This window comes from Chiroxiphia lanceolata, chromosome 11, assembly GCF_009829145.1.
Source record: "Chiroxiphia lanceolata isolate bChiLan1 chromosome 11, bChiLan1.pri, whole genome shotgun sequence".
Taxonomy (NCBI): Eukaryota; Metazoa; Chordata; class Aves; order Passeriformes; family Pipridae; genus Chiroxiphia; species Chiroxiphia lanceolata.
In genome coordinates, this window is record NC_045647.1 from 9,825,322 (window position 1) to 9,848,712 (window position 23,391).

Genomic DNA, 23,391 nt, shown 5'->3' on the forward strand with positions numbered 1-23,391 from the left:
TTGTGCATCGCTGGATGGACGCGGTGAGGAGCGGGGCAGGGTATCGGATCACAGCACCGCTTCTGGGAACAACCTTGGCTTTGGGATAGTAGGAGACCTCAGACAGCTGCGGTGGATTCACTTTACTGCTGGCCTCTCCCTGCCTCTCTGGCAGCAGGTCTGTCAGCTTGCTGTGGATCCAGAGTCTCCACAGCAACTATTTATAGCGGGAAATTCACAGCTCTACTGAGATGGAAACAGAAAAATCCTCCCCCTCTGCTCCACCATCCCCAGACCCAGAAACCATAGGGCCGCCTCAGTCTTCCCATTGCTCCCAGTATGTCGGCAGAACTTGCTACTGCAGCACCATCTACCTGGCACAGCCATCCCCAGCCTGTGCCTGGCACAGCCCACCTGTGTGCCACACTGCCAGACCTGAGGCACCTCACCCTCCCCAGCAGTGCCCACATGCAGCCGAACACCACCACAGTATGGTGCTGGTGGCCACAGAGCCCACCTGTTCCTGTCTCTAGAAGAGCAACTGCAGTAACGTCCTCCCTGCAGCCCTGGGGGAACCCGAGCATCCCAACACCATGCAACACTGGGGAGGAAAGGGCCACACACAGTAAAAATCACATTTTTTTCCCCCACTGCCACATGCCGTAGCCTCACACCAGAGCTGGGCATGGTCTGGCCTCCCCCTTGCTGGGGCCCTGGGCTCACGCAGCTCAGGTTTCCTGGCTGAGGCTGCAGAGACCAAGCCTCAGCCCTGCAGCGAAGGGTTAACCCTGCCTCGCAGTAGCTCTGCTGCAGTTCCAGGCTGCCAAACCCAGGCTGGGGCCTCCCAGAGCGGTTCTCCCCCTGCCTGTGCCCCTCTGCTCTCACCTGCCTTCCCCCGCACTAAAAATACCAAGGGAGGGGGCAGAGGCTGCACCAGGCTGGGTACTGAGCTGTGCAGGGCAGCACGGGGGGGACAAGTGGTGTGTGACCCCTAAAAGGCAACAAGAACACGCAGAGTACAGAGAGGAGGGACTAAAAGAGAGGGAGAGGCAGACTCTATCCAAAACTCTGCTAGTAAAGGAAGTGGGGGGTGAAGAAGAAAAGAGGATAGATGGGCCAGGAGCCAGCTTTCTGTCTGGGAAGAATTGTGTAATTCATTTAGAATTAAGTTGTTTTGGTAATTTAGGAACACTGTTTTCTGCCTCGTGCTGGTGAACAACAGTGACCAACATAAACTGTAGCTTCAGCGACCCTTACCCACGGTGGGAGACCACAGCCAGAGCTGCCATGTGCCCTCAGTGCCAGCCCAACAGAGTGTCTGTGGAGGGAGGCTGCCTCCTCCTGCAGGCAGGGATGGTATTTGAGCTCTGGAAACTGCAGAAGCACTGGGATCTAGGTGGAAGGTAGCACAAGATTATCTTGAAGAAACACAGCCTATGGAGGGGGCAGGACGGAAAGGCCCCACTTTCCCCACACAGCTCCCAGGTCCTGGTGCTCAGGAGTACATGGTTTCCACTTGGGATGAAAAAAGAGGCAAATACATTCTGGGTAATTGCATCATCATGCAGCACAAGCATGACACAGAGGTTGTATATTAAAATTTATTGAATTATTGTGTAAGAATTCTCTTTATTAAAATCATTTGGACTCTAAACTGATTATTTACAGACAAAACCTCTTATATCACCAATAGATTCCTACATCTCAGAACAGTATCTACAAACAGTTATTACACTATGTAACAAAATTCAGATTTTTTTCAAGCTTTTTATATTAATTATTAATTCCAATTTGAGAAAGACAGTACCTTGGGTGCTCTGAGCAGAACTCAAGGTGTGGCAGGGCATAAATGCAGGTCAGGCCATACCTTAACAGACAGACAGACACCAAGTCACAAGGCTGGGAGAGGGCAGAGTCACCAGGACAGAGGACTGGGAAAAAGACTATTAGAGCAAATGCCCTGGGTGTTCTGGAAACCAAAAGAATCATCCCCACAAGAAAGGCACACACACACAAAAAAAAAAAAGCAGCATCTGGCTGCAACTGGGGCACACCCTGAAAAAGAAACGGCATTCCACCGAGGCAGCAGCATCCGAGAACCCTCTATTTTCATTTAAAAAAAAAATTAGCCATCATTTCTACAAACACACAAAACCTTTCAGGTACAGCCTAAATTTGCCACCAGACAGATGAAAGCAAGAGCTCTCACATCTACATCACGTGGGTGCCAGCTACGCTTCGTCACGCCAACAGGAGAGACATTCAAATACACTAACGGAGACTTATCTTAATACTGATCAGTTCTCAGCCTTTCACCCAGACCAGGGCAGAAGCAAGTTCCTCTCTCTGACTGCAGTACTAAATAAAGCTGGATGCCTGCCACTCATCACTGTTCTGAGGGTCCCATTAGAGCAGCCACATCCCCTCACTGTGCCCGTATCCCGCAGGAGGGGACCGGCCGTGGTGGCAGGGCTCTCCCTGCTGGTGCCCACAGAACTTGCTACCTGTAGTCAAACGGGAACACCCAGTGAGAATTCTCTGTCCTTGAGCAGGAACGTTCATCTCCAGAGCGTCTGACAAGCTGGTTGTGGAATCAGGCAGAGACTGGAGAAAACTTAGAAGGATTGCAAGGAATAAATAAATAAGTCTTCCCTGCAATAGGGAATTTCATAATAAAACCTGTTTTGTGCAAATTTAAATGCAACAGAACCCTGTTGTAGTAATGGATTTTGCCACAGGAGAGGGGCATGGACGGAGAGAAGAGGGGCCACGCCTAAACACTCAAGTTGATCCCAGCGAGGGGCCTTCAGTGCATGTCTGCAGGGGAGGAGGATGCTGGTATCGAGAACACCGAGGAGAGATGGAATGGGAAGAGATGGGCACTACCAGCTTTCCACCCTCACTGCACCTGTACCGGGCAGTGTCTCCTATCCAGCCATGCAAGGACAAGCTGAAGATGTTAAATAAGTCAATCACCTATGTTTAACTCTATTTTTAACTCTTCATTATTGCTCTAATAAAAGCAGACTTTCACAGATACACTGGGAGAAAGCAGATCACTTCCAACATCCAGAAGCACTACTGAGAAGCAAGGAGGATGTGGATGCCAGCGTGAGGTGGACTGAGAATTAAGCCTCAAGCCACCCTGTTCTGGGAAAGTGCAGAGATAATTCTGCAAAAATAGGGGCAGACATTACCAGTCTGCAGAGCCAGAAATCCAGCAGAGAGCCTGTGGCTCCTGCCAGACGCTCAGTGAGCTGGAGAGGCCAAAAACTAGGCCTTGCTGCCTGGGGCAGAAAGTCCATCCGCCAACACACAAGGGGATGACACTACTCCACCACTATACCTGCACCTGCCCCAAACCAGGGAATCGCCTCCTGCAGTTCCTAATGGAATGGGCTTTACATGCATTGTGTTGGCTTTTTCCGATCCTTTCCTCCATCCAGCTTTTCTGGGGCCAATTTAACCAGATTTAGTCAGGACAAAGGTTTTAGAGATGCTAAGTTCTCATAAATTTTGTGGAAATGGGTGGTCAGGCAGGAGTGAGATTCAAACTGGTCATCACCTTGAGGAAGAGAGGCAAACTCTGACCCCCCTTTCTGCTTGGCAGCAGCCAGCCAGCTACCCTATTGCTCTGTACAGCAGGATGGCAGCAGAAGGTGACACAGGGATGTTGGTCATACTCAGCACACAAAGTACTGCTGAGAGAGGGTCACAGGAGAGCTGGCTGTGTAGGAAGAGAGGCCAGCATCAGACTGTTTTATACTGCTCCAAGAACAGTTTTGCAACTGCACAGCACTTGCACAAAGCCACAGGGCTGATGGGACAGGCCTGGAATTACTGCTATATGCAATGTAAAGAGAGGCAGGGACATGATCCTGCCCTGTGCTAGCTCTGCTATCTCCTGGCCCACACAATCACCACCTCAGGGAAGTGACAGAGGAGTCAGACCTGTCTACCTGCCCTAGGAATGCAGGACATCAGTGTGGAATTAGCAGCAGAGGAGGAAGAGAATGAGTAGGGCACCCTTATAAATAGATTGACTCCCAGAAGGGCAGAGGACTCTCTTCACAAAGTGGAGGAACTAAGGAAGGAGCAGTGAGGAGCTGCCCCACGACAGCTGCCAACTAACTGTGCTTGCGCCTGCTCCAGCCTCTCCTTCCACACAAGAATCATTCCCATTTGCAGGACACCTGACCCTCCTTGGGAACAATGCAGTTGTGCTTCACAGCTCCTTGAAGTTTACAGCTCCCCAAAGAACTCTTGTATGTGCCATGATAGGAGAGTTTGGGAAGTGGAGCTGAGAATAAGGTGTAAGGCAAGCCCAACAGAAGAGCACACAGAGAGTCTGGAACTGATCCATGGGGAACAGAGAGCTGCTGGTACGACAACAGAGACACCTATGAGTTATCCCTGCAGACAAAGCAGTGGAGAAAACTGCTCCAGTGCTGACAGACGTTTGTCAGTAGAAGTGCACAGAGATACTTCTCCAAGAAAAGCTTTGTCTCAAAGCCACAAAGTTAAACATTCTCCTTTAGCATTTAAATACATTAACTTTCTGAGGGTATTTACAAGTCCAGTTCAGAGCAGCAGAACAGCTGGACACCGAAGGAAGGGGGAGTGGCACAAGGCATTTGTTGTGCTTTTCCAAAGAGCAGGGCAACCTCTGACCACAAGGAACCAGGAAGACAGATCCGAGTTGGGTCAGTGGAGACCGAGGCGAGCCAGGCAGCAACTCTCACATGCTGAATTTGTCCTGAGGGGAAGGGTGAGGGGGTGCTGTTCATTTACAGTGGCCCCCTGGGCAAGCGCACATGCTGGGGAGCATGTTACAGCCAAGCAGGTGCCACACATGAGCTGTCAGAGACCAGAGCACTGGGGAGCAAGAGACCTTCGCCTTTGGACATCTCCTTCCCACATCCAACATCTGGAACCAGCAGGGGCATTGCTGTCAGGAGTTTCTCAGGTAGGACACCGCAGAAGTGCTCGCTAGCTGGGGACAGAGGTTAGCACAGCAGTCAGCCCTGGGAAAGCTTCCTGATCCCCACTGAAGCGAGCAGGTGCAGCAGGGAGTGTCCCAGCACTGGCAAGGGCATCCATGGACTCCACAGACACAGTGCTCGGTGTTGTCACCTAGCTCTTCAACAACGTGGTTTGGAAACTTGGCACATTCACGTAACGCCTGTAGGAAGGACCTGTGTGGCCCCGCAACAGTCTCTGCCAGGGAAAAACCAAAGTTTGTCCTTTTTTGTTTTGTTTTGTTTTGCTTTTAAAAAGAAAAAAAAAAAACTGTAAAAAAATATTCTCTGAGATGCAAGGACGCTTGTACTTTGTACTGCCTTGGCCATCCCTGCTCATGTCACCCGCAGGTTCCTTGGACAGTCTGGTTCCAATGGCAGCAGGACACCCTGTGTATAAACTAGGATGAGCACTGTCCCCGTTCAGCCAGGGGAGAGCAGTCTGTCTGTGCCTGTCACAAATCTGTGACTTTATTCTCCACAGCTGCTGCAATCTGTTGCAGTCTATATCCGAGCTGCATCTTCTGTGCCGTTGGGTCTTCTTCCAAGGCAGTAATGATCTGCAACAAGACAGAGCTCACTGGCAGCCTTTCTCCAGCACACAACACTCAACCAGCTCAATTCCATGCACTGTGGAGAGCCCCAAGCTGGAATTCAGCATGCTCAAGTCCAGAGTAGGTATGTAGTAATTAAATCTCAAATTAACCACAGAATAGGTATTCTAGATTCATTCTAATGACTTATAAACATCATAGGGCAAAAAGAATGCTAAACTTCTCACCTGAAAATTAAGTCCTCAGTAAATTAATCTGAACTAACTGCATTTCATTTTGAAGTAGAGTTTTTGAGTATTGGAGTAAAAAAAAAAAGCGTACATGAAATCCCAACAGCCTCCAAGTTAGAGATAAGTTCTTTTTGGTGATTTCCTCTGTCTCTCTTTGATAAGAATTGATAAAGTGTTAAGTGATAATTGAAATGATAAGTGTTACTCATGACATGAGTTACACATGCCAATGAAACAATACACGGTGTTGTAATAGTTTGGCTGCTCTTAATTGTTAACTGTTTTGTAGTTTTTTTGTTTGGATGGTAAAAGGAGAAGGGCATGTTCACACCTGCTGAAAACACACACTCACCTGGTCATAGTACTTATTGATGTATTTGTACAATTCATGTAGAGCCACCAGGGAATTGAGGTCACCTGAGTAATTCTGTGTATAAGAGAGGAAATGAGACAAAACTGTGAGACACCTAACAATTGTTCGTCTAAATTCTGTGTCCTCACAACTCATTAGGAAATGTGCCCATTGCACAAAGCAACAAGAAAGGGAACTCACCAGCAGATCCTAGCAAAGGAAAAATCATATGTACTCCTTGCCCTGAACCCTTGAATACACTTTTCTCTTCAGGGGCCCTTGCCTTCCCTGTGATGCAGAGCAGCCACTGGGAACAGTCAGTAGGTCTGAGCAGAAATGTACACTCAACCGGAATATCTCTCATCCTTGCATTAATAACTCTCTCTTAGATGCACAGGTGAGAGGCCAGATGACTTCTGAAATAATTTTATTTACCCGTGATAGCTCAGCCAGGGCAGAGTTCATCTCCTGGTCACTGGCAGAGATGGTCTGACGAATGTCCGCATAATACCTAGACAGTGGTACACAGGCAGTTAGTGTGTGGTTCCTCCTTCTCACTGCTCAACCTACGACTCCTCACATCCATCACTCACCTTTCCACCATCTGCTTGTAGCGAGGAATGTCCCGGGCATAAAGCAGCTTATTGATCGGAGAGTCCTTGAACATCCAAAACCAGAATTGATTATGAAAAGCTCCTTCATCGTGCTGTGGACTAATCTCAGCAGGTAACACCATCACTATTTTCTGTCATTTGTTCAGGATCAGGAATTTTTTGTCCTCTGCATGGAGAGGCACTTCAAGTAGCAGGCTCTCTTCTAATAATGCAGTCTGAGGAACCCTGAGATGTGATGGTGAGATGTGTCTGGGATCTCTAGTCCAGCCTTCGAACTTGGAGCTGGGTGATCACCAGTATGAGATCACATTGGCTATGGCTTTGCATAGCTGATGCCTGACATCCTCCAGAGATCCACCCATCCCATCTCTGGTGACCTGTGCAGGACTGTTCCACCATAGGCACAGGGTGAGTAGTGGTGGTAGAAAGTTTTTCTAATGGCCACCCTGAATGTCCCAAGCTGCACCCTGTGACCCCCACTGTCTGCCACAGCCAACTAGAGTTCAGCTCTGCCCCCCAAGTAGCTCTAAGCTGCAAATAAAGAGCACTTCTCAACAACTTCTTGTTGATAAACAAAACCAGCTCCTCCCTCCCCTCTTCCCAGGAGTCCCCATTATTCTCCAGTGGCACATGGAAGCAAAAATGAGCCTGGCTTGCTCATGTTTCCATGATGCAACGTAAACATTATTGTCTTCCTGGGGCAGCACTGCTCAACTCTCTGTGCCTACCGTGCTCCCTTCTCCCTCTGTACTCACCCGCCCTAACTTATGGTCAGCTATTGTACAGGAGTCCATGAAGGTCTGTGCAATGACCAGCAGCACAGCATCCACATTATCCGACGTCTGCACATCAAAGACAAACTGGGGATTCTTGATGATGTTGATCCAGAACCGCAGGGGCAGGCTGCAGACAGAAGTGCAACGGGGCATCAGCAAAGGTAGCAACTACAGTGCCAAAAGATGTTCTGTGTGTTACTGCATCTTTCAGCTTTGTTCTCCCAGCAAAACCAGCTCTTTACCCCAGTGCTCTTCTGCCCTGCACTCCCTTTTGCTCCTCCTCAGCAGGCAGAGGTGGCTGTCACTTTGCAAGTGATCAGCTTCAGGCAAATTAGTGGTGCCTCCTCTGGGGCCCTCAGGAGCATCCTACCTGTTTGTCTTCCAGATATGGATGGTTTCAGGGTCTGAAATCCCATAGTGTATGGCCTGCTCATCCAAGAGGTCAAAGAAGTATTTGACTGCCAGAGGGACAGGGCGGTTGGTACTGAGGATCACCTGGAACAAGTCGTCCACAAACTTCTGCAAAGTGCCCTGTGGAGAACCGAGCAGGACAGAGTCAGAACAGAGGAGAGTGGAGAACCCAAGCCTCACACAAACGAGAGGTCACCCTCTTCTGCTCATGACCTCCCTTCACCCATCCAAAGGTACCTCAGACCCACTGCAGAAAGGAGGCCCCAGTGGTTTGTGGAAGAGAGGGCAGGGAGAAGTTCATGAGCAAAGCAAAACATGGAGGGAAGTCAGATGTACTCAGAGACACTGCACGTAGAGGGGGCTGCTTCATCCTCATACACATCCCTGTAATCTCTGCCAGGGGATACGAAGGGAGGCAAGATCCCAAGCACAACACAGTCTGTGCTTCTTCTCACCTTCATTGAGAGTAGACGTGTCAGATAGATCTCCGGGATTGCCTTGGCTCGCTCCCGATCTCTTAAGCTCCCACGCCGATGCTTGGGAAGCTCTGGCTCTTCTGTTGGTTTTACAAGGTGCCAAAGTTTGATCCCACCTTCATCTGCATCCTCCAGCATTGGTGTTTCTGAATCAACCAATTATTTACAGATCAGTGTGGGTCCTCTCACAATGGAGCTTGGCCAGGTGAGCCCCAAGGAAGCAAGATTTCCCAATATGACAGAAACACAAATAGGAAGAAACCTCTGGAGGCCTCTATCCAGCCTTCTGCACAGAGCACAACCACTGCTAGCACTAGCAACTAGAAGGTTGCCTTTGTCCACCCAAAACCTTCAGGGTCCTGGAAACTTCCCCAGACAGAGATCTCCCACCACCCCAGTGGTCTGTTTCAGGGTTTGTTGAAGGTTTTTTTCCACATCCGGTTTGAATCTCTTAAGCTGTAGACTGTGGCTATTGTCCCTCGTGCCACAGGAGTATCCATGGAGCTGTTTACTCTGCCAGGCAGTAAGGGAACTGCCTGGTATCCCATCACCATCCTCGGTCCATGCTGAGCACCTGAGGATATTAAGATTTCTACAAGCTGCAGACTACAGTAGGCCCTGGTGAGTCAGAATTAGAGAATTGTGCTTGTCCCGCATTTCCACATCCAGACCAGCTTTCCTCTGCTCTCACAGTTTTCTGCTTTTCTCTCATCTCACCTGCCCAAGCTCTCACATTTCCTGACAATCCTATGAGGGTCCAAAGCATGTGTCAGCCTTTTGTAGCAGCATAAAGCTGGGGCTATGGCAGGAGACTTATACCACTAAATAGCAAGTGCTCTAAAATCATTTTATGAGAACAAGACATCAAACTCACTCTCTCCTGGGATGTAATCCTGATTCTCCCTATGGATGTGCTTTGTCAGGCGTGGGACCAGTGCTACTGTTGCTCCATCAGGCACCTGCACACAAGCAAAACAATGACTTTCAAAACAAATGGCACGCGTTCCTCATCAGCACAGCAGGCAAGTGCTTGTAGACCAAAACAGACCATACCATTACTAGAAAAAGGGACAGAAAGAGGAATTTTAGAGCACCATCACTGTCTTTCCTGATGGTGAGAAAATCTTGTCTGTATCAATTAAAAAACTGACTTGCAAAGTACAATGAAGATAATACTCAGGGTTATTCACGTCTAGAACATGTTAATGACATATTGGTGCAACATGTGACATGTTGGTGCAAGGTAATTAAAAAACTCCCTCTTTCCATTCCTAGAAGCTACTTTGCAGGCCAGTGCGTCATCACCTGCTAACTGATCTGGACTGGAACATGAACAGATCCAGCACATCACTGCAGCAGCCACCAGGCGTGGACTTGTGCATCTCCTTCCAAGCTCCACACCTGTCCACATCTCAGGCACAGCTTAAGGACAGGGCTGCACTTGCTTAAGTCAGAGTGCAGGTCACAGCACTAACCTAATTTGAATACGAGGCTGCAGGAAAGGTCCAGCCTTTTGACAGTGACCCACCAGGAGCCAGAGCCACAAACAGAGCATGACAGTGATGGAAGATGAGAACAGAGACAAGGCAATGGCAGACTGAGTTCTGACCTTGTAATGCTGAAGAGTGTTCAGACGTTTCCAAGTCCCTTGAACAACAGATGTCACATCCTCATCGGACAGTATCAGATGACCTGCCAGCCCTGATCTCCACTCTACAGCCACCGAAACACAGAAAATGATCAGATTAAGTGTTAATTCGAGGCATCATCTGCTTCAGCCTGGCTGACCTCATTACACACCCTCTGATTCTCATCAACCTTTACCCGTGGTATTTCACAGACAACATAACCTGAGCAAGTGCCTGCAACAATGCTGTCCTGCAGTCACAGGACAGTCTCTCTCTGAGCACGGGGACAGGCGGCCTCGTGGCCTCCCAGGTTCCACCTGTCAAGTTCCTACAAATTCTGTCAGACTGTGACTCTTCAAGCAGGTGGTTCAAACGACAAATATGCACCCATAGTTCTTATCAGCTACGATTTCCTCAGTACCTTCTCATTTCTAAATGTCACCACTATTCAGCAACAGCAAAGAATGAAGAAGATGGAAAACAGTGGTTTCCCTCACAATGTAAGTTCTACCATTCATTAAGTACTGTGGGCAAAACCCTTGCTGACAGATTACTGAGAGGCTGTCATTGACTTCATTGCCAGGAAGAGCCAGTCTCTGATCACAGCATCTTTGCACTGCACTCAAATCCACCTCCTCTCCTACACATTTTCTGTACTTTTTTTCTACATCTCCTTGCCCAAGCTATTGCTATGGTCTGAGTCTGGCAAAGAACACCATGAAATGGAATGGGCTGAACCCAACTGCCTCCTTACAACTCCTGCTTCTTGCTGTTACAGCCCTTTTCCTGCATCATGCCCTGCCAGAGCACAAGATCCTTAGTCAGTAGCTCTGAACAACAAACATCACTGTGCACAGATATCCAACCATCACTCCTCCGCTTCCTCACTGATTTTTGGCACCAAAGAGTTCTGCTCACCAAGGTCCAGGGTGTCTGGGTCTGGCCGGTGGCAGTATGGTGTTCCTTTGTAGATCTGATCCAGGATTTTCTCCTTCACCTGTGTTATGGTATCACAGTCCAGCACTTTTGCAGAAATCCCTTGGGAGTCTTCTGCCCCTCCTGCACCAACTCCTGCTTGTGTCAAAGCATTTAAGGTCTGTGGAAGAAAAGGTCACAGCTACTCAGCTGATAAGATTATATCTGGCACATTTACACCTTTGGTGGTTGGCATTCAGTCAAGTTAACAGCTCGTCCTTTCACTGAGAGTTTCAGAAAAGAAAACATTACAAATGTTAAACACCCTGTTCTCAGTCTTGTGTCAAGAGCTGGAAGCCAGTTCAACAGCACTGGGGAGGAGCTTCAAAGCACCATCAGCAATGTCATCCCCTTATTTCCAGACACAGAGCACAGCACATACACCAGATTACTGTGGTGAAGGTTCCTATCAGCCTAGGGCAAAAGCACCGGATTTAGCAGAGCTCTTGCTCAACTGTGGACCTGTGCTGCTGGGACAAACCTGGCTCCCAAGAGACAGCATCAGGATGCTGCACTTCCACCTCTGTAATGGGAGCAGAGACATTCAGCCCTGTCATACTAGAGAGGACAGAAGATCTGGTGCTTACCAGGGTCCGGTACTCCAGGTCCTCTCTCAGAAGGCGGTTGTCATTCAGGGTATATTTGGCTTTCCCTGTCACCCAGTCAACGGGCCCTTTGTCCACCTGGTGCTTGATTCCTCGAAATAGCATGTAAAGGGGCTCCCCAACAGAATCCTGACAATGGAAAGGAAGGAGAGAAATTCAGCTTGCTCCTCCCAGCAGAGCCCAATAGCTTTGAAACATGGACACCAAGCAGAGGGGGATCAAGACTGAGGATACAGCAGCTGAGCCACAGCAGGCAAAGACAGAGCCTGTGGCAACAGCTCCTGCTTCATGCACAGGGAAGTGTCAGCTACCAGGGAGATGCACACAACCAAAGCACTGCTCTGCCTCTATGTCACTCATCTAAGTGCCACCCCCTCTCCAAGGAAAGGAATTAAACCAGCATCTGTCCTCTCCATGCACAGACCAGCCTATGGCCAGTGTGTTTCAAAATAAAGGAGCTGCACTGAGCCCTCCATGACCTGGAGAGACATCCTGGAAACAATGAGTGCTGTTAATGCTGATTTAAGCATCCCTGTTCCCAGTGAACAGTCCAGCTCTCTTATTCCTCACACTGAAATACAGGGTGACTCTGGCACTGCTTCAGCTGAGTGAGGCACAAAGCAAAGCTGTGGCTGCCTGCCCTCTGTTGGCCCCTTTACACCACAACGGGACAAAGAGCTCACCCTCACAAAGGCGTACAGGCAGATGGACATCCAGTTGGTTAACAGCTTCTCTACCACTGTTTCTGTCCTGAAAGAGAGCATCAGGTTGGTCACAGGAATATGGTGCAGAGCAGGGGGAGATCTGGAGATAAAGATTCCTCCCTTTGAGAAAAGAGCACACTAAATAATAACACAGGGTGAAGGGAGAGAAAAAAAAAGACGTTAGAGACCAGTAAGGTTAATGCTTTTGACATCAGTTACTGAAAGCTCTTTTCAACCTGAAGGAGGCACCAAATGACAGAAGAGGAGAGACAAGAAGCAGGAGACAGAGGAAAGCCTCTGGTAGTTCCCAAACAAGGGACATTTTTTCAGGACGGACCAGACAAGGGGCTAATGGGGATCTGAACATGGGAGATATCTCAGTTTAGCTTCCAAACATGGCTTGACCACGAACCCAGGGACCTCTAAACAACAAAGTGGGATCAGCAGACTTGGCAGAGCCCTAGTACCTGAACACAAGGTATACAGCAACTGCAAAAGAAGAAGGATTTGGGGCAGGCAACTCCAGCTTCCTACTCTTTCTACACCTTTCTTGCTCTATTCCCTGCCTGGAGAGAGAGGTGTCGTTGTTACAGCTTCCTCCCATTCAGTGTATGGTCTCACAGCTGCAGCCCATGCCACGATGTTGTCCTACTCACGGGGGTTTCAGAGCTGGACAGAAATGCTCTGTCCCCTCGGGCAGCTGGTAGCCATGGCTGGCTCACTCACCTCCGCAGCATCAGCTTGGGGTTCTTGGCCACATACTGCTCCACAAGGTCATTCAGGAGCGTTTTGAGGATGTCAGTGAAGTACTCCAGCTTCCCATGCAGTGACACCGTGAGCAGTGATGCCACATAGGCCCGGTCTCTCGGAGAGAAAGTGCGCTGGATTTCCAGAGTGTGGATGAACTGGTGGGGAGACAGACAAGCCAGTGTGTGAATCTGCTGAAAACAAGGCAGTTACAGCTGCTGGCTCTTGGAAGAAGTGGTGCTGCAGGGAGCTATTGAGGAATGAACCTTAATAGACGCTGCCCACTTTCTGCTGGCAGTGATGTGGCCCTGGTGCCAGAGAAGGCTGCAAGCAGAGAGAGGGACATTACCTTGGTGAGGAAAAGCTTGCTGTTGAGCAGGTTGGAGAGCTGGACCAAGCCCTGCTCCACTGTTTGCCGCCGGCACTCAGGGATGTCCAGGTCCCTTTGCAGCGGTGACTCACGATGGCCCGGGAAGAAAATGCGTTCTGCATAGGACTTGTAGTCCAGGAAGGGGATCCCTGTGCCCACAAGGTCACTTGTAAGGTCCATCATCTCAGTCATCAGGTCTGAGGGAAAGGAAATGCCCATGAGGTTGACACAACTGACAGGATCACTCAACTGGTGGTGCAGAGCATGAGGTGAGTGCAGGAACCGGGGCCAGCAGGATGGGACTGAGAAAGAGGAAGGATGTTTCCTGTCAGGAAGAGGCACATGGGAGTCTCATTGCTAGAACATTTAAAACTAGAGTAGGCAGCGGGAGAAAATGCATGAGGAAAGTTCCAATCAAGGGCTGGCTCCCAGTTTTATAACAAGGAAGCCACTGTTCAGCACACATCTGTGGTTACAGCCATAACCTACAGTAGAGAGTATTAGACTTCCTGCTCCTCACTGCTTCCCACATTAGTTGGGATTACAGCTGGAGTCACCTGCAGAGCTTCAGAGCCCCAGGTCTCCCACAGCTGTAAGCAGCTCAAGTACAAAGTTTGCAGGCCCAGAACATGGGCTGCAAGAGACTGGACTAGTAGCTGTCATTAAGATCTCTTCAAGAGTGCTGCCTTGACCTTTAGCTCTTCAACTGAGTCTGGAGGATGAACTGGAGAATGAGAGGGGTTTGTATAGATCACTGTGCCCTGAATTAAGGAAAAAATAGGGAAGAATTTTGCTATATGTTTCAATGCACTGGTGCAGGTATTGCCTGCCCTGAGTTACGCAGACAAGTACACAGGAATGGGAAGAGAGGTAGGGCTGAGTGTTTCCTTAAGCTTCCCTGAAGCTGCAAGAACCTAGGAGCTCAGTGACTGACCTGTGAATTCCTTTTTGCATCTGTCCCGAACACTTGTTTCCAGATTTTCCAACTGGATTTGAACTTTCTTGTAATCCCTCAGAGCCTGTTTGCTCTTCCTCCTGCAATAAGAAGCAGAATTGTTCCCAGTGGCACTGACCCAGGGACTGTCCTTGCCAACTGTTGTGCTGCTGCCAAAGGCTCCAGGGCAGTTGGTGTTGAGGCAATTTCTACCGAACATCATCTTTGCAGGATGCCAAACAGTGTTCCATAAACTAGATGTGTCTCTTGGAGCACCCATTAGGTGTGGGCTCTGAATAAACCACACTGCAGGCTGTGACGAACAGGTGCCTGGTGCCTCCCACATCCAACACCACCAGGGGCTCAGAATTTGGCACAAAATAAAGAGAACTAAGACCTTGTTTAGGCCCAAGATGTACACGCTTGGTCGCATCCACTGAAAAATGTTGTGAGGAACTTATACAATGCCAGAGTTTCTTACCTGTATATGAAGACGATGACCAGAACAATCAGAGCCACAAAGGAGGCACCAACACCCAAACCAATCTGTGCCTCCAGCGGGAAGGTGAGTTGGCTCTCCGTGTCGTACTGCACTCGGCCCAGGAGGAAGTTCAGGTTTCCCATCTGTACCTATAAGAAAGCGTGTGACACGATGTAAGATCAGTGCAGGAAGGAAATACAAAGTCACAGGGCTTCTCCAGAATGGGCACAGGTGGCACACAGCTCCCCAGCAAAGCTGTCCCACAGTGCAACTGAACCCAGCTATAGTGTTTGCTTTCAGGGAACACTGGGCACGTAAGATTAGCGTTGAGAACAAGAGCAGCTCCTTGCCATCCCCCCTGTCCTTCACCAGGGCTTCTATCTTTCCTCACTTCCCATCCCGCTCCCACTTCCCGCTTGTGCTTCAAGAAACAGGATTTCTTGCAGTGCTGCTGATTCCCTACCGTGAACTCTGGGAGCAAGTCCGTGCCCTCCCGCTTCGTGCGGTGCCGCGGAGCTGGCTGCTCGGAGGGGGGCTCACAGTAGAGATGATTTCTTGTTAGAGTCTTCACCACACAGATTCCTTCCCCAATCATAGCCATAACTTCATCCTTGGAAATAGCCAGATCTAGATTTTCCCCCTGCAACGGACATGGAACAGCACATCAAAACAGGGGAAAAAACCAACTCTGTATTTCCATGACTCCAGAGAAGACAGAGAAAACCACTACTATGGGATGAAAGCAGCCTTTTTTCTTCTCTGATTAGGCTCACATCTGAATTGGCTGCAGGAGTTAATTTTGTAAGCTAAAAAATTCACTTGCATACAATTTAGATTACAGCTTTAGGACCCGTAGCATGCTGCATAAGTACAGTTATAAATAGCCTGTCCTCTTAAGGCTCTTCAGCCACAGCACAGCTAAGCTCAACTCTTCCCTCTGTGTATATATTTAAAAAGATAGTCTCGTGTCAGTTAACCCATACACCCAGGTGAATCAATCAATGCCTTGCAAAGGTGTAACACATCTATGCTATTGCTCTTATCTGCTTTAATTTTTTGGGGGTTTAAGACTTCTTTTTTTAATAAAACCATGCTAACCGATGTTAATTACATTCTTATGTTTCAATGCTTTCTAAACCCACAGCTCTGTCAGCGTATTCCAACAGGATGGCTGATCAACCTCCTTGCTCTTTGGAAGTTCTTTTTCAGTCTTCTCAAACTGCCCTACTTCTCCAACGTGCATTCAAACCCCAATGGCAGCAGTCTAGACATTTCTAGACTCGTACGTCCTCACAGTTTTTACTTGTGCATAAAAAGAGCAAGTGAAGAAACTGCATCTCCAGCTGTAGCCATTAGTTTTCTTAATGAACGTTGGACTAGAAAGTACCTTTCCATATGAAAGAAAACTCAGGGATTTTTTTTTTCCACATGTACAATAAAAACATCAGCCACTCTGCACTTCCATGTCATAATTAAAGAGTGATTTTCCTGCCTGTACCTAGTAAGGTCTTCCCTACTGGCAAGATTCTTTTACTCCTTAGTTACTTCTAGAGGAATCTGAAGTAGGTACAAAAAAGCCAGGAGCTGAGAATAGGATGTGCAGATAATTTAGTACTAACATCTTATATACAAATAGTTTACTAGAATTAAAAATAAAAAAGCATAAAAGTTTCCACAAGCCTCATGAAGCCCTTAACAATGTTTTATGGGCTCAGGAGGCTTTTTTGATGCACTCTTTTCCTTCCTCTTATGTACCATTTCTCACAGGCCAAAGCAGATGTGCTGTGACAGGCTGTAACCATGACAAATGCCTTAAAAACCCTGGATACTGCATGACACCAATTTGAAACACTCAGCTTGGAAACAACCCCATACAATAAACATTAATTCCAGCTAGTTTTTGTGTTACCTCCACAGAGATGACACTTCCTGGCTTGTGACGATATGGTTTGGCAGGATCCTCAGCATTCAGTGGTTTTAGGACAGGATTGACTTCATAAGAGAAGGGCATGGGATGCAGTGAGTTGAAATCAAAGCTCAGATTATCCAGAATAAATTCCAGTTTGATACGGACACTCCTCAACAGCAGGTTAATGGCTGGAGTTTTGCACAGGATCAGGTAGGAGGAGTTAACAAGACATGGCTCTTCAAACTAAATGCAAAAGGCAAAAAAGTGTCAGTAGTGGAACACCAGTGCTTCTCCTGCAGCTTGGCAATACTTCTCATTCTGAGCAATTTGGGGCCAGTCTGCATTCCTCTCATCTGGAACAATGCCAGAGGAACTCTGCTTAACTGTAGAGGGAAAAATTCAAGATCTGAGGAATTCCCCATGTTCCTCTAAGGAAGGTTTTCATAGCACTGGTTTTGTTGGAAGGTCTCAGTGCTGAGAATCAGCTTTGATATCCCCCTGGCAGCAAATTTTGGAGAGAGACCTGCTTTAGATCTCCCTGCTCTGACAGAATGGGACCAAACACCTTCAATGCAAGGCTAATTTCCCAGTCTGAAAGCTTCTGTGAAAGTGTTCCCGTGCCCGGCTGGATACATTTTATACTTTTGGTGAAAGTATTAGTCTGGGTTTTTTCTGCCCTACAGCCTCAAATGCTTTCCCAAGAACATTGGTAAAACCAGCTGTTATTTATCCACGTGCATCAGAAGCACATTCTCTCAGTTTATGTAAAGGAAGCCCTCCATCATGTACACTAGTAATACAAATCCTTCTTGTACTTCGGCTGCCAAACACCCTCTACCTCTGCAAAATTCTGCTGCATGCTCTGTGATCTTGGTGACCACATCAATACCTCTGTGGTGACCCAACTCAGCAGACTGGCAGCAGGAGAGTAGAAAATGTTGGTCGCACTAGTAATTTAACTGCACTCTGCCTGGTTTTGTATCTCAGACTGAAAGAGAGCCCAGAGACTATAGGGATGGGCTGAACTATGCAAAAGGAAGAAGAGTCTGGAGCGCAGACACACTGAGCCACACAAGCTCTCTGGCTCAGTTGTAGATTCCTTTATCTCCACACTGCTGCCCTGCTATTTCTGTCCCACGTCACAATCCTGCACATCTCTAAGCAGAAGCAGACCCAACCCATGGAAAGGTCTGTGAAAGTGCTTAACCTCTCAGCCTGGCAGAGAAAAATTTCACTTGGCCAAGACTGTTGATACGATCCATGCAGGTAACAGCAACTAGGGGGGAAAAAAAGCCCTATGGACAGAAAGTCCACCTGTCCAGAAGCAGACACGTCAACCTGTGTGCACCCACATCCCCACTGAGCACTCTGCCATGCTACCTGCTGGATGCTGCACAGAGCATCCTCAGGGCACTCCGAGTCTGGGATGATTCTGCGCCATCGTCCCGCTCCTCGGCGCCGGCGTTCAGATGGAGAAACTGTAACTCGGATCTTTGGTTTCTGTACAACATCTAAGTTGTATCCATGAACTCTGAGCACTCTCCCTCCACTGAAAGAGAAAAGTAGCTGATTTCACCCACCTGTTATTCATTAGCTCCATTTTGCCCATGCTGCCACCCTTCTGCTTATGCTTTTTCCTACAAGCCTGGCTTTACCCCAAAGTGCAACTCAACAGACAGAGGCTGCTGGTGCTGGAGTACCTGCCTGGAGTGCCCAGCGATGGTGCTGGAGTACCTGCCTCTGCACAGAGCCCCAGGGAAGGAGCATTCAAGTCTTTCTACCTGAGGAAGCTTTTAGGTGGCTCTGCAAAAGTGATGTTGGGATCCAGAGTATATCTGAAGAGGGATCCTTCCAGTCTCCGCTCTTGGTCCCCATATTTGATGGTGACTGGGAGTTCTGCGGACACATTGCTGGGACTCGTCTGGCATGCCAGCTGATCCTCTGTCATCTCAGAGAGGCTTAGAGAGACAGAAGAGAGAACAAGGGATTAACACAGCCACTGCAGAGACAGACTTTATAGTACTATGCCTTTCTCTTTGCAGACAGTCTGCAAACCTCTGCTGAAAGCTCTTGTGCCTTATCTAAGCAAGCAGTAACTGCTGGGCACTTGTCAGGCAGCAGCATATGGACAAAAAGCAGGTATAGGTACTGTCCAGATTGAAGAGACTGGACACAACTACCAAGGCATATGCCCCTTCTCACCAGCAGTGAGGTGAGTCAGGGGTACATGTTCCAGGGTGCAAGAGAACAAGCAGCTCTTAGGGTCGGGCTGCAGGAGCCAACTGCAGCTCCCCATCAGGAAAAGCAGAGTGTCAGGATGGGGTACAGTCCTGTCAAGAGACATGCAGAACAGAGGTGTGTAGCACTGCTCATGTCCAAGGGATGTGGGCAGGAATCTAAGACAGTCAATGTTGCTGCCATGACCCTCAAAGGGAGGATCCCCTGGAACACAGAGGAGAGCAGAATTCCAACTGCCTGTGCTAAGGGCTGAGCCAGGCAGCACCACACCCTGTGTGGCTCTGGGAAGGACTCAGGACAGTGCACAGCCAGCACATGGGCAGGGACTGATCTTACATTTGGCAAGGGAGATCTCCAAGCAGGACACTGATCTCGTTAGGATGCCCAGTCAGCAGCTTTGAGCCCAGAAGGGTAAGGCAGGTTCCTCCTGCTTTGGGGCCCTGAGTTGGAACAATGGATTTCAGCTCTGGGTTCTAGAAGAGGGAAGGAAAAAAAAAAAAGAAGTGAATGATGAGACCTCAAAAGACAAGACAAGAAAAGGAAACAGCAGAATATGTTCAGTGACCTCCAATGCTCTGGAAGTAGAAGCTACAGTTCCCAATCACAGGCAGGCCTCAGCTAGGCTCCAGCAGCTACCTTACAGAGCAGAGATAACAGAGGAGGGATCAATCACACCAGCAAGACCCAGTAATTCGGGACCTTTCCACAGACTGCCAAAGGCAGATGGATGCTGCAACCAGCAGAGCTGTGAGCCTCACACACAAACCCTAGGATTAACAGTTCAAAGGGATTGTTCAGATCAGTAATTGGATTAATAATTCAGGTTAGGAAAAACAAGGTAGCAAATAAATTGTCTGTTTGTCTAGCAGATGAGGAGATTACCAGCAGGGAGCCCTGAGAATTTGTGTTGAGAGCTGTGCTGTTAAATGTACTTGTAGGTGACCTGGAAAGGAGAAATGAAATTTGATAAATTATTCAGAGTAACAAAAAAAATTTTGTACCAATGAGGAGATATAGTAAAATTTAGAGAAGCCAGGCAGGGTGGCACAAGTAACTCACCGCCGATAAATAAAAACCAAGATCCATGAAGTGAGAAGGAACAAGGAGACTACAGAAAAAAAAGCCAACCACATGTACAAAGTTGTGAGTCTCCAAGTAATTCCTGCTAATTCAAGAGTGCTTTTGTACCTGTACAACCCTACTGGCTGTAAGCACAGATCTCAACAAAAACACAGCAAGCGGTAGGAATTACTGGGAAGGGAAGTGAAGTAAGAAAAAAATATTTTTATGTCACAGTAAAAATTCCTTTTGCACTTCTCATCAGTGCCTCAAAATGGTGGTAACAGAACCAAAATCAAGAGAAGAGCAACAGCATAGTTCAGCATATATATATGGTTCCATAGAGCCAAAAATGGAAAAGCCCAGTAGTTTTCTGCATCTCTCTCCCCTTCCTATGGGAGAGGGAGACAAGCAACTAGATACATAATTTGTAACTTACGCAGCAAAGACAAAAAAGGAATAACTGTACCTAAAAATTGCTTAAATATTATTTCATAGTTGCTGGGTTTCAGATATCAAAAAGTTAACAGAAACATGTTTAAAAATAATAGGAAACATTTCTCCATACAATGTACAGGAACTCTGGACTTACTGCCACTAGCTGCTGAAAGGCAGAAGCTAAAAGTGTGTTCAAACAACCATTTGCAAATTAACAAAAGGAAAGTCAGAAGTCTTAGTAAGATGTTAGGTCATCAATAAAAAAAATAAATCTTCAAATTGAAAAGATACTCTGTATTTTTCCTCTTTCTTCATGCATGTGATAGTTACCATTGTAGAAAAACCCCTATAAAATCACTAGACTACAGGATCTTTAGTATTAGTATTATACTGTTCTTATAATCTAACGAGGGAATGGGAGGAGAACAAAACAAAACAAAACAAATCCCAGCACACCACACACCACACCAGAAGTGCCTGGTAGAGTCCCATAAATTCACACAGCAAACAGCCATTTAGCAGGGATACTTGAAACACAGGGGAGGTATCACAGTTATGTTACCTGATAGGTGAAAACATGCCCAGAAACGCCTCGTCCTCCTCCAGGCACTTCCACCACAATATGCCCAAATCTCTCTGTCCAGCTCCCGCCAGTGACACACACGATACTGCAGGACAATCCAAGAACAGTGTCACACCAGGGAAAAGCAGGTGAGCTGCATCCATCACATCATGTCCTCAAACCATCCAGCAACCACTGCTCCCTTCTTCCAGACTTATCTCATGCTCAGAATATACAACTAAACACCGAGAAACACCTCTAAAAGATGGATTAGGTGCAGCAGAAAAAAGCAAGGGCCAGTTCCAAACAGGCCCATCCTATCTAAGATTGTTCTTTCTGGGACAGACAGGATGACACCCACTGTAATACAGATGCATGAAGAGTCCAAGAACTCTGCCATTGTCCAGGGCTGATCAAAATTAGTCACATCTGGAGGGACCCCAGGCCAGCAGTGGTCAATGCACAGATTAGTGCTGTGTCTGATACAGAAGATTCAAGACTGTGGGTTCAGATGGCACTGGTCTTCAGCCAGTGGCCTCTAGAACGAGTCAGATCCCCTGATCTGCACCAACCATTCTTCCCAGCCCTTTTTCCAGACATAATTTAATGTGGGAGATGCTAACAAGGTGAAAAGTCAAGTTAAATTAAGAAAAGAGCAGCAAGGAATCCCATGTTACAGCACTGATTTGCTAACAGAAAAGCTACTCTGCAGGACATTTCCCAGCCTTCCTGCACAGCATGAGATTAATTTTGTCTGGGCCTTGCTCGGGAGTGGGTTCCAGGTTCACAGCTATATCCCCTCAACTAAAGAAGCTCAGGAATTTGAACTTAGGCAGTGCAGTCCAAGCCAAGCTGCTGTGATGCCAGGTGATTTATAGATACAGAACACAGACAGTGCTAACCCCAGGAAGATTATGCTCTAATGCTAGGATGCAAACAGAAAGCAGATGGATCCAGACAAACAAAGCACACAGACAGGACAACAGTGCTCGACACAGCAGGCCATTCCCAGCAGGATCTTACCTGGCTCCTAGAGGGAAGGGTGCTACAACTGTTGCTACCACAGAATGGAAAAACACATTTGTGATAGCTCTGGCAAGAGATTACTCACAATTGCTTTCCTCTTCTGCTGCTTGTTTGGCTCCTCTCCCTTCCTTGTCCAAGGCTCCCACCTACCTGCCCTGCCACAGGCCAAATACACAGATATCCTTTTCTCCTTGGTCCCCCAAATCACACCTCCTGACACTTAATTATTGCCTTCTTATATGGTTCTGTCCCGGTCAGACACACCAGCTATGCAGTTCTCTATCACTGACATGAGCTGGATTCAGCAGGACAGGTCTTTCTGCTTCACATCCCTTTCTTTGCCACTACTTTTACAAGCATTGTGTGACCTGCCAGGCACTCCTGGTGACCAGAAGGGTGGCACAGGGCCCACCAGGACTCCCTCACCTGTCCCTGGTCGAGAAGGTCTTTTCATTGGGTTTGTTCCTGGCAGTGGAAGTCTAGCTGGCAAGTGAAGACTGACAGTCTAGGGGTGTGCCTCCAACCACGCGTTCCCATCCTCACCCTGTGTTAACATGGTCAGGATATTTCCCTATCAGTGACACTCGCACAAGCCACGTCCTTTGCTCGACTGAAATCACCCTGTGGCTGGGAGAGACATCCATGAACTGCAGGGCTCTGAGCCCATGACTCCCTGACCTGGCTGGACTGCAGGCTCCGTATGGGCAGCATGGTCGGAATATGGCATCGCCGTTTGGCTGTTGCCTCATACACAACCTTATTCCTCTAAGGTCACTGCCTAAGCAACTATTCAGATAGAGACCTTACTCAGGGCACTTCCTGGGGAATGGGCAAGGCTCAATACCTGCTACAGCAAAGGCAAAGACATCTCAGGCTGGGTCAGCAGCCAAGGGAAAAGCCAGCGCCTGCCTCTGGGAGGAGGCTTCACAGATACTCTACCTGCTAGAGATCTCATACTCTTGAGCATCTACGGCACAGGGAATTCCTGCAACAGTGACAGTTTCTGCAATGTCTTGATGTTTCTGCCCGAGGTTTGAGCCAGTGATGGTGATTCTAGTGCCACCTTCCACTGGTCCAGACAGGGGGTACACCTGCAAAGACATCCGCGCATGTGTAAATGTCACAGTATCTCAGACCTCTGCAGTCTGGCGACTGATCTACAGCACATGGCCCTTCAACTCTGCCTGCTCAGTTCACTGACTCTTTTTACTGGCTTGGACTAGTACCAGGTTGCAGCCTCACCAGAAGAAAGGCCTTAAAGAACACCACAGTTGAAGCCTTCTTTCCCGTACCTCGCTGTTGCCA

The 23,391-nt window shown here is 48.1% G+C and overlaps 1 protein-coding gene across 6 annotated transcripts in view; it reads right to left on the bottom strand.

The window, feature by feature from the left end:
• Window positions 1-1,562: 1,562 nt before the first annotated feature.
• PLXNB1 (plexin B1) overlaps window positions 1,563-23,391 on the bottom strand; it is a 78,906-nt gene continuing 57,077 nt past the window's right edge. For all 6 annotated transcript variants that reach the window (XM_032699116.1, XM_032699119.1, XM_032699118.1 and 3 more), the window contains 23 exons: window positions 23,026-23,177; window positions 21,061-21,166; window positions 19,338-19,474; window positions 18,545-18,721; window positions 18,144-18,312; window positions 16,764-17,006; window positions 15,318-15,494; window positions 14,855-15,003; window positions 14,374-14,474; window positions 13,419-13,636; window positions 13,049-13,227; window positions 12,302-12,368; window positions 11,601-11,747; window positions 10,957-11,134; window positions 10,020-10,123; window positions 9,285-9,369; window positions 8,390-8,556; window positions 7,894-8,054; window positions 7,503-7,650; window positions 6,727-6,791; window positions 6,569-6,644; window positions 6,134-6,208; window positions 1,563-5,557 (listed from right to left, as the gene is read on the bottom strand). In XM_032699116.1, the coding sequence (XP_032555007.1) occupies window positions 5,453-5,557; window positions 6,134-6,208; window positions 6,569-6,644; window positions 6,727-6,791; window positions 7,503-7,650; window positions 7,894-8,054; window positions 8,390-8,556; window positions 9,285-9,369; window positions 10,020-10,123; window positions 10,957-11,134; window positions 11,601-11,747; window positions 12,302-12,368; window positions 13,049-13,227; window positions 13,419-13,636; window positions 14,374-14,474; window positions 14,855-15,003; window positions 15,318-15,494; window positions 16,764-17,006; window positions 18,144-18,312; window positions 18,545-18,721; window positions 19,338-19,474; window positions 21,061-21,166; window positions 23,026-23,177 (3,186 nt within the window). In that variant the 3' untranslated portion in view covers window positions 1,563-5,452. The remainder of the gene's footprint in view (window positions 5,558-6,133; window positions 6,209-6,568; window positions 6,645-6,726; window positions 6,792-7,502; window positions 7,651-7,893; window positions 8,055-8,389; window positions 8,557-9,284; window positions 9,370-10,019; window positions 10,124-10,956; window positions 11,135-11,600; window positions 11,748-12,301; window positions 12,369-13,048; window positions 13,228-13,418; window positions 13,637-14,373; window positions 14,475-14,854; window positions 15,004-15,317; window positions 15,495-16,763; window positions 17,007-18,143; window positions 18,313-18,544; window positions 18,722-19,337; window positions 19,475-21,060; window positions 21,167-23,025; window positions 23,178-23,391) is intronic.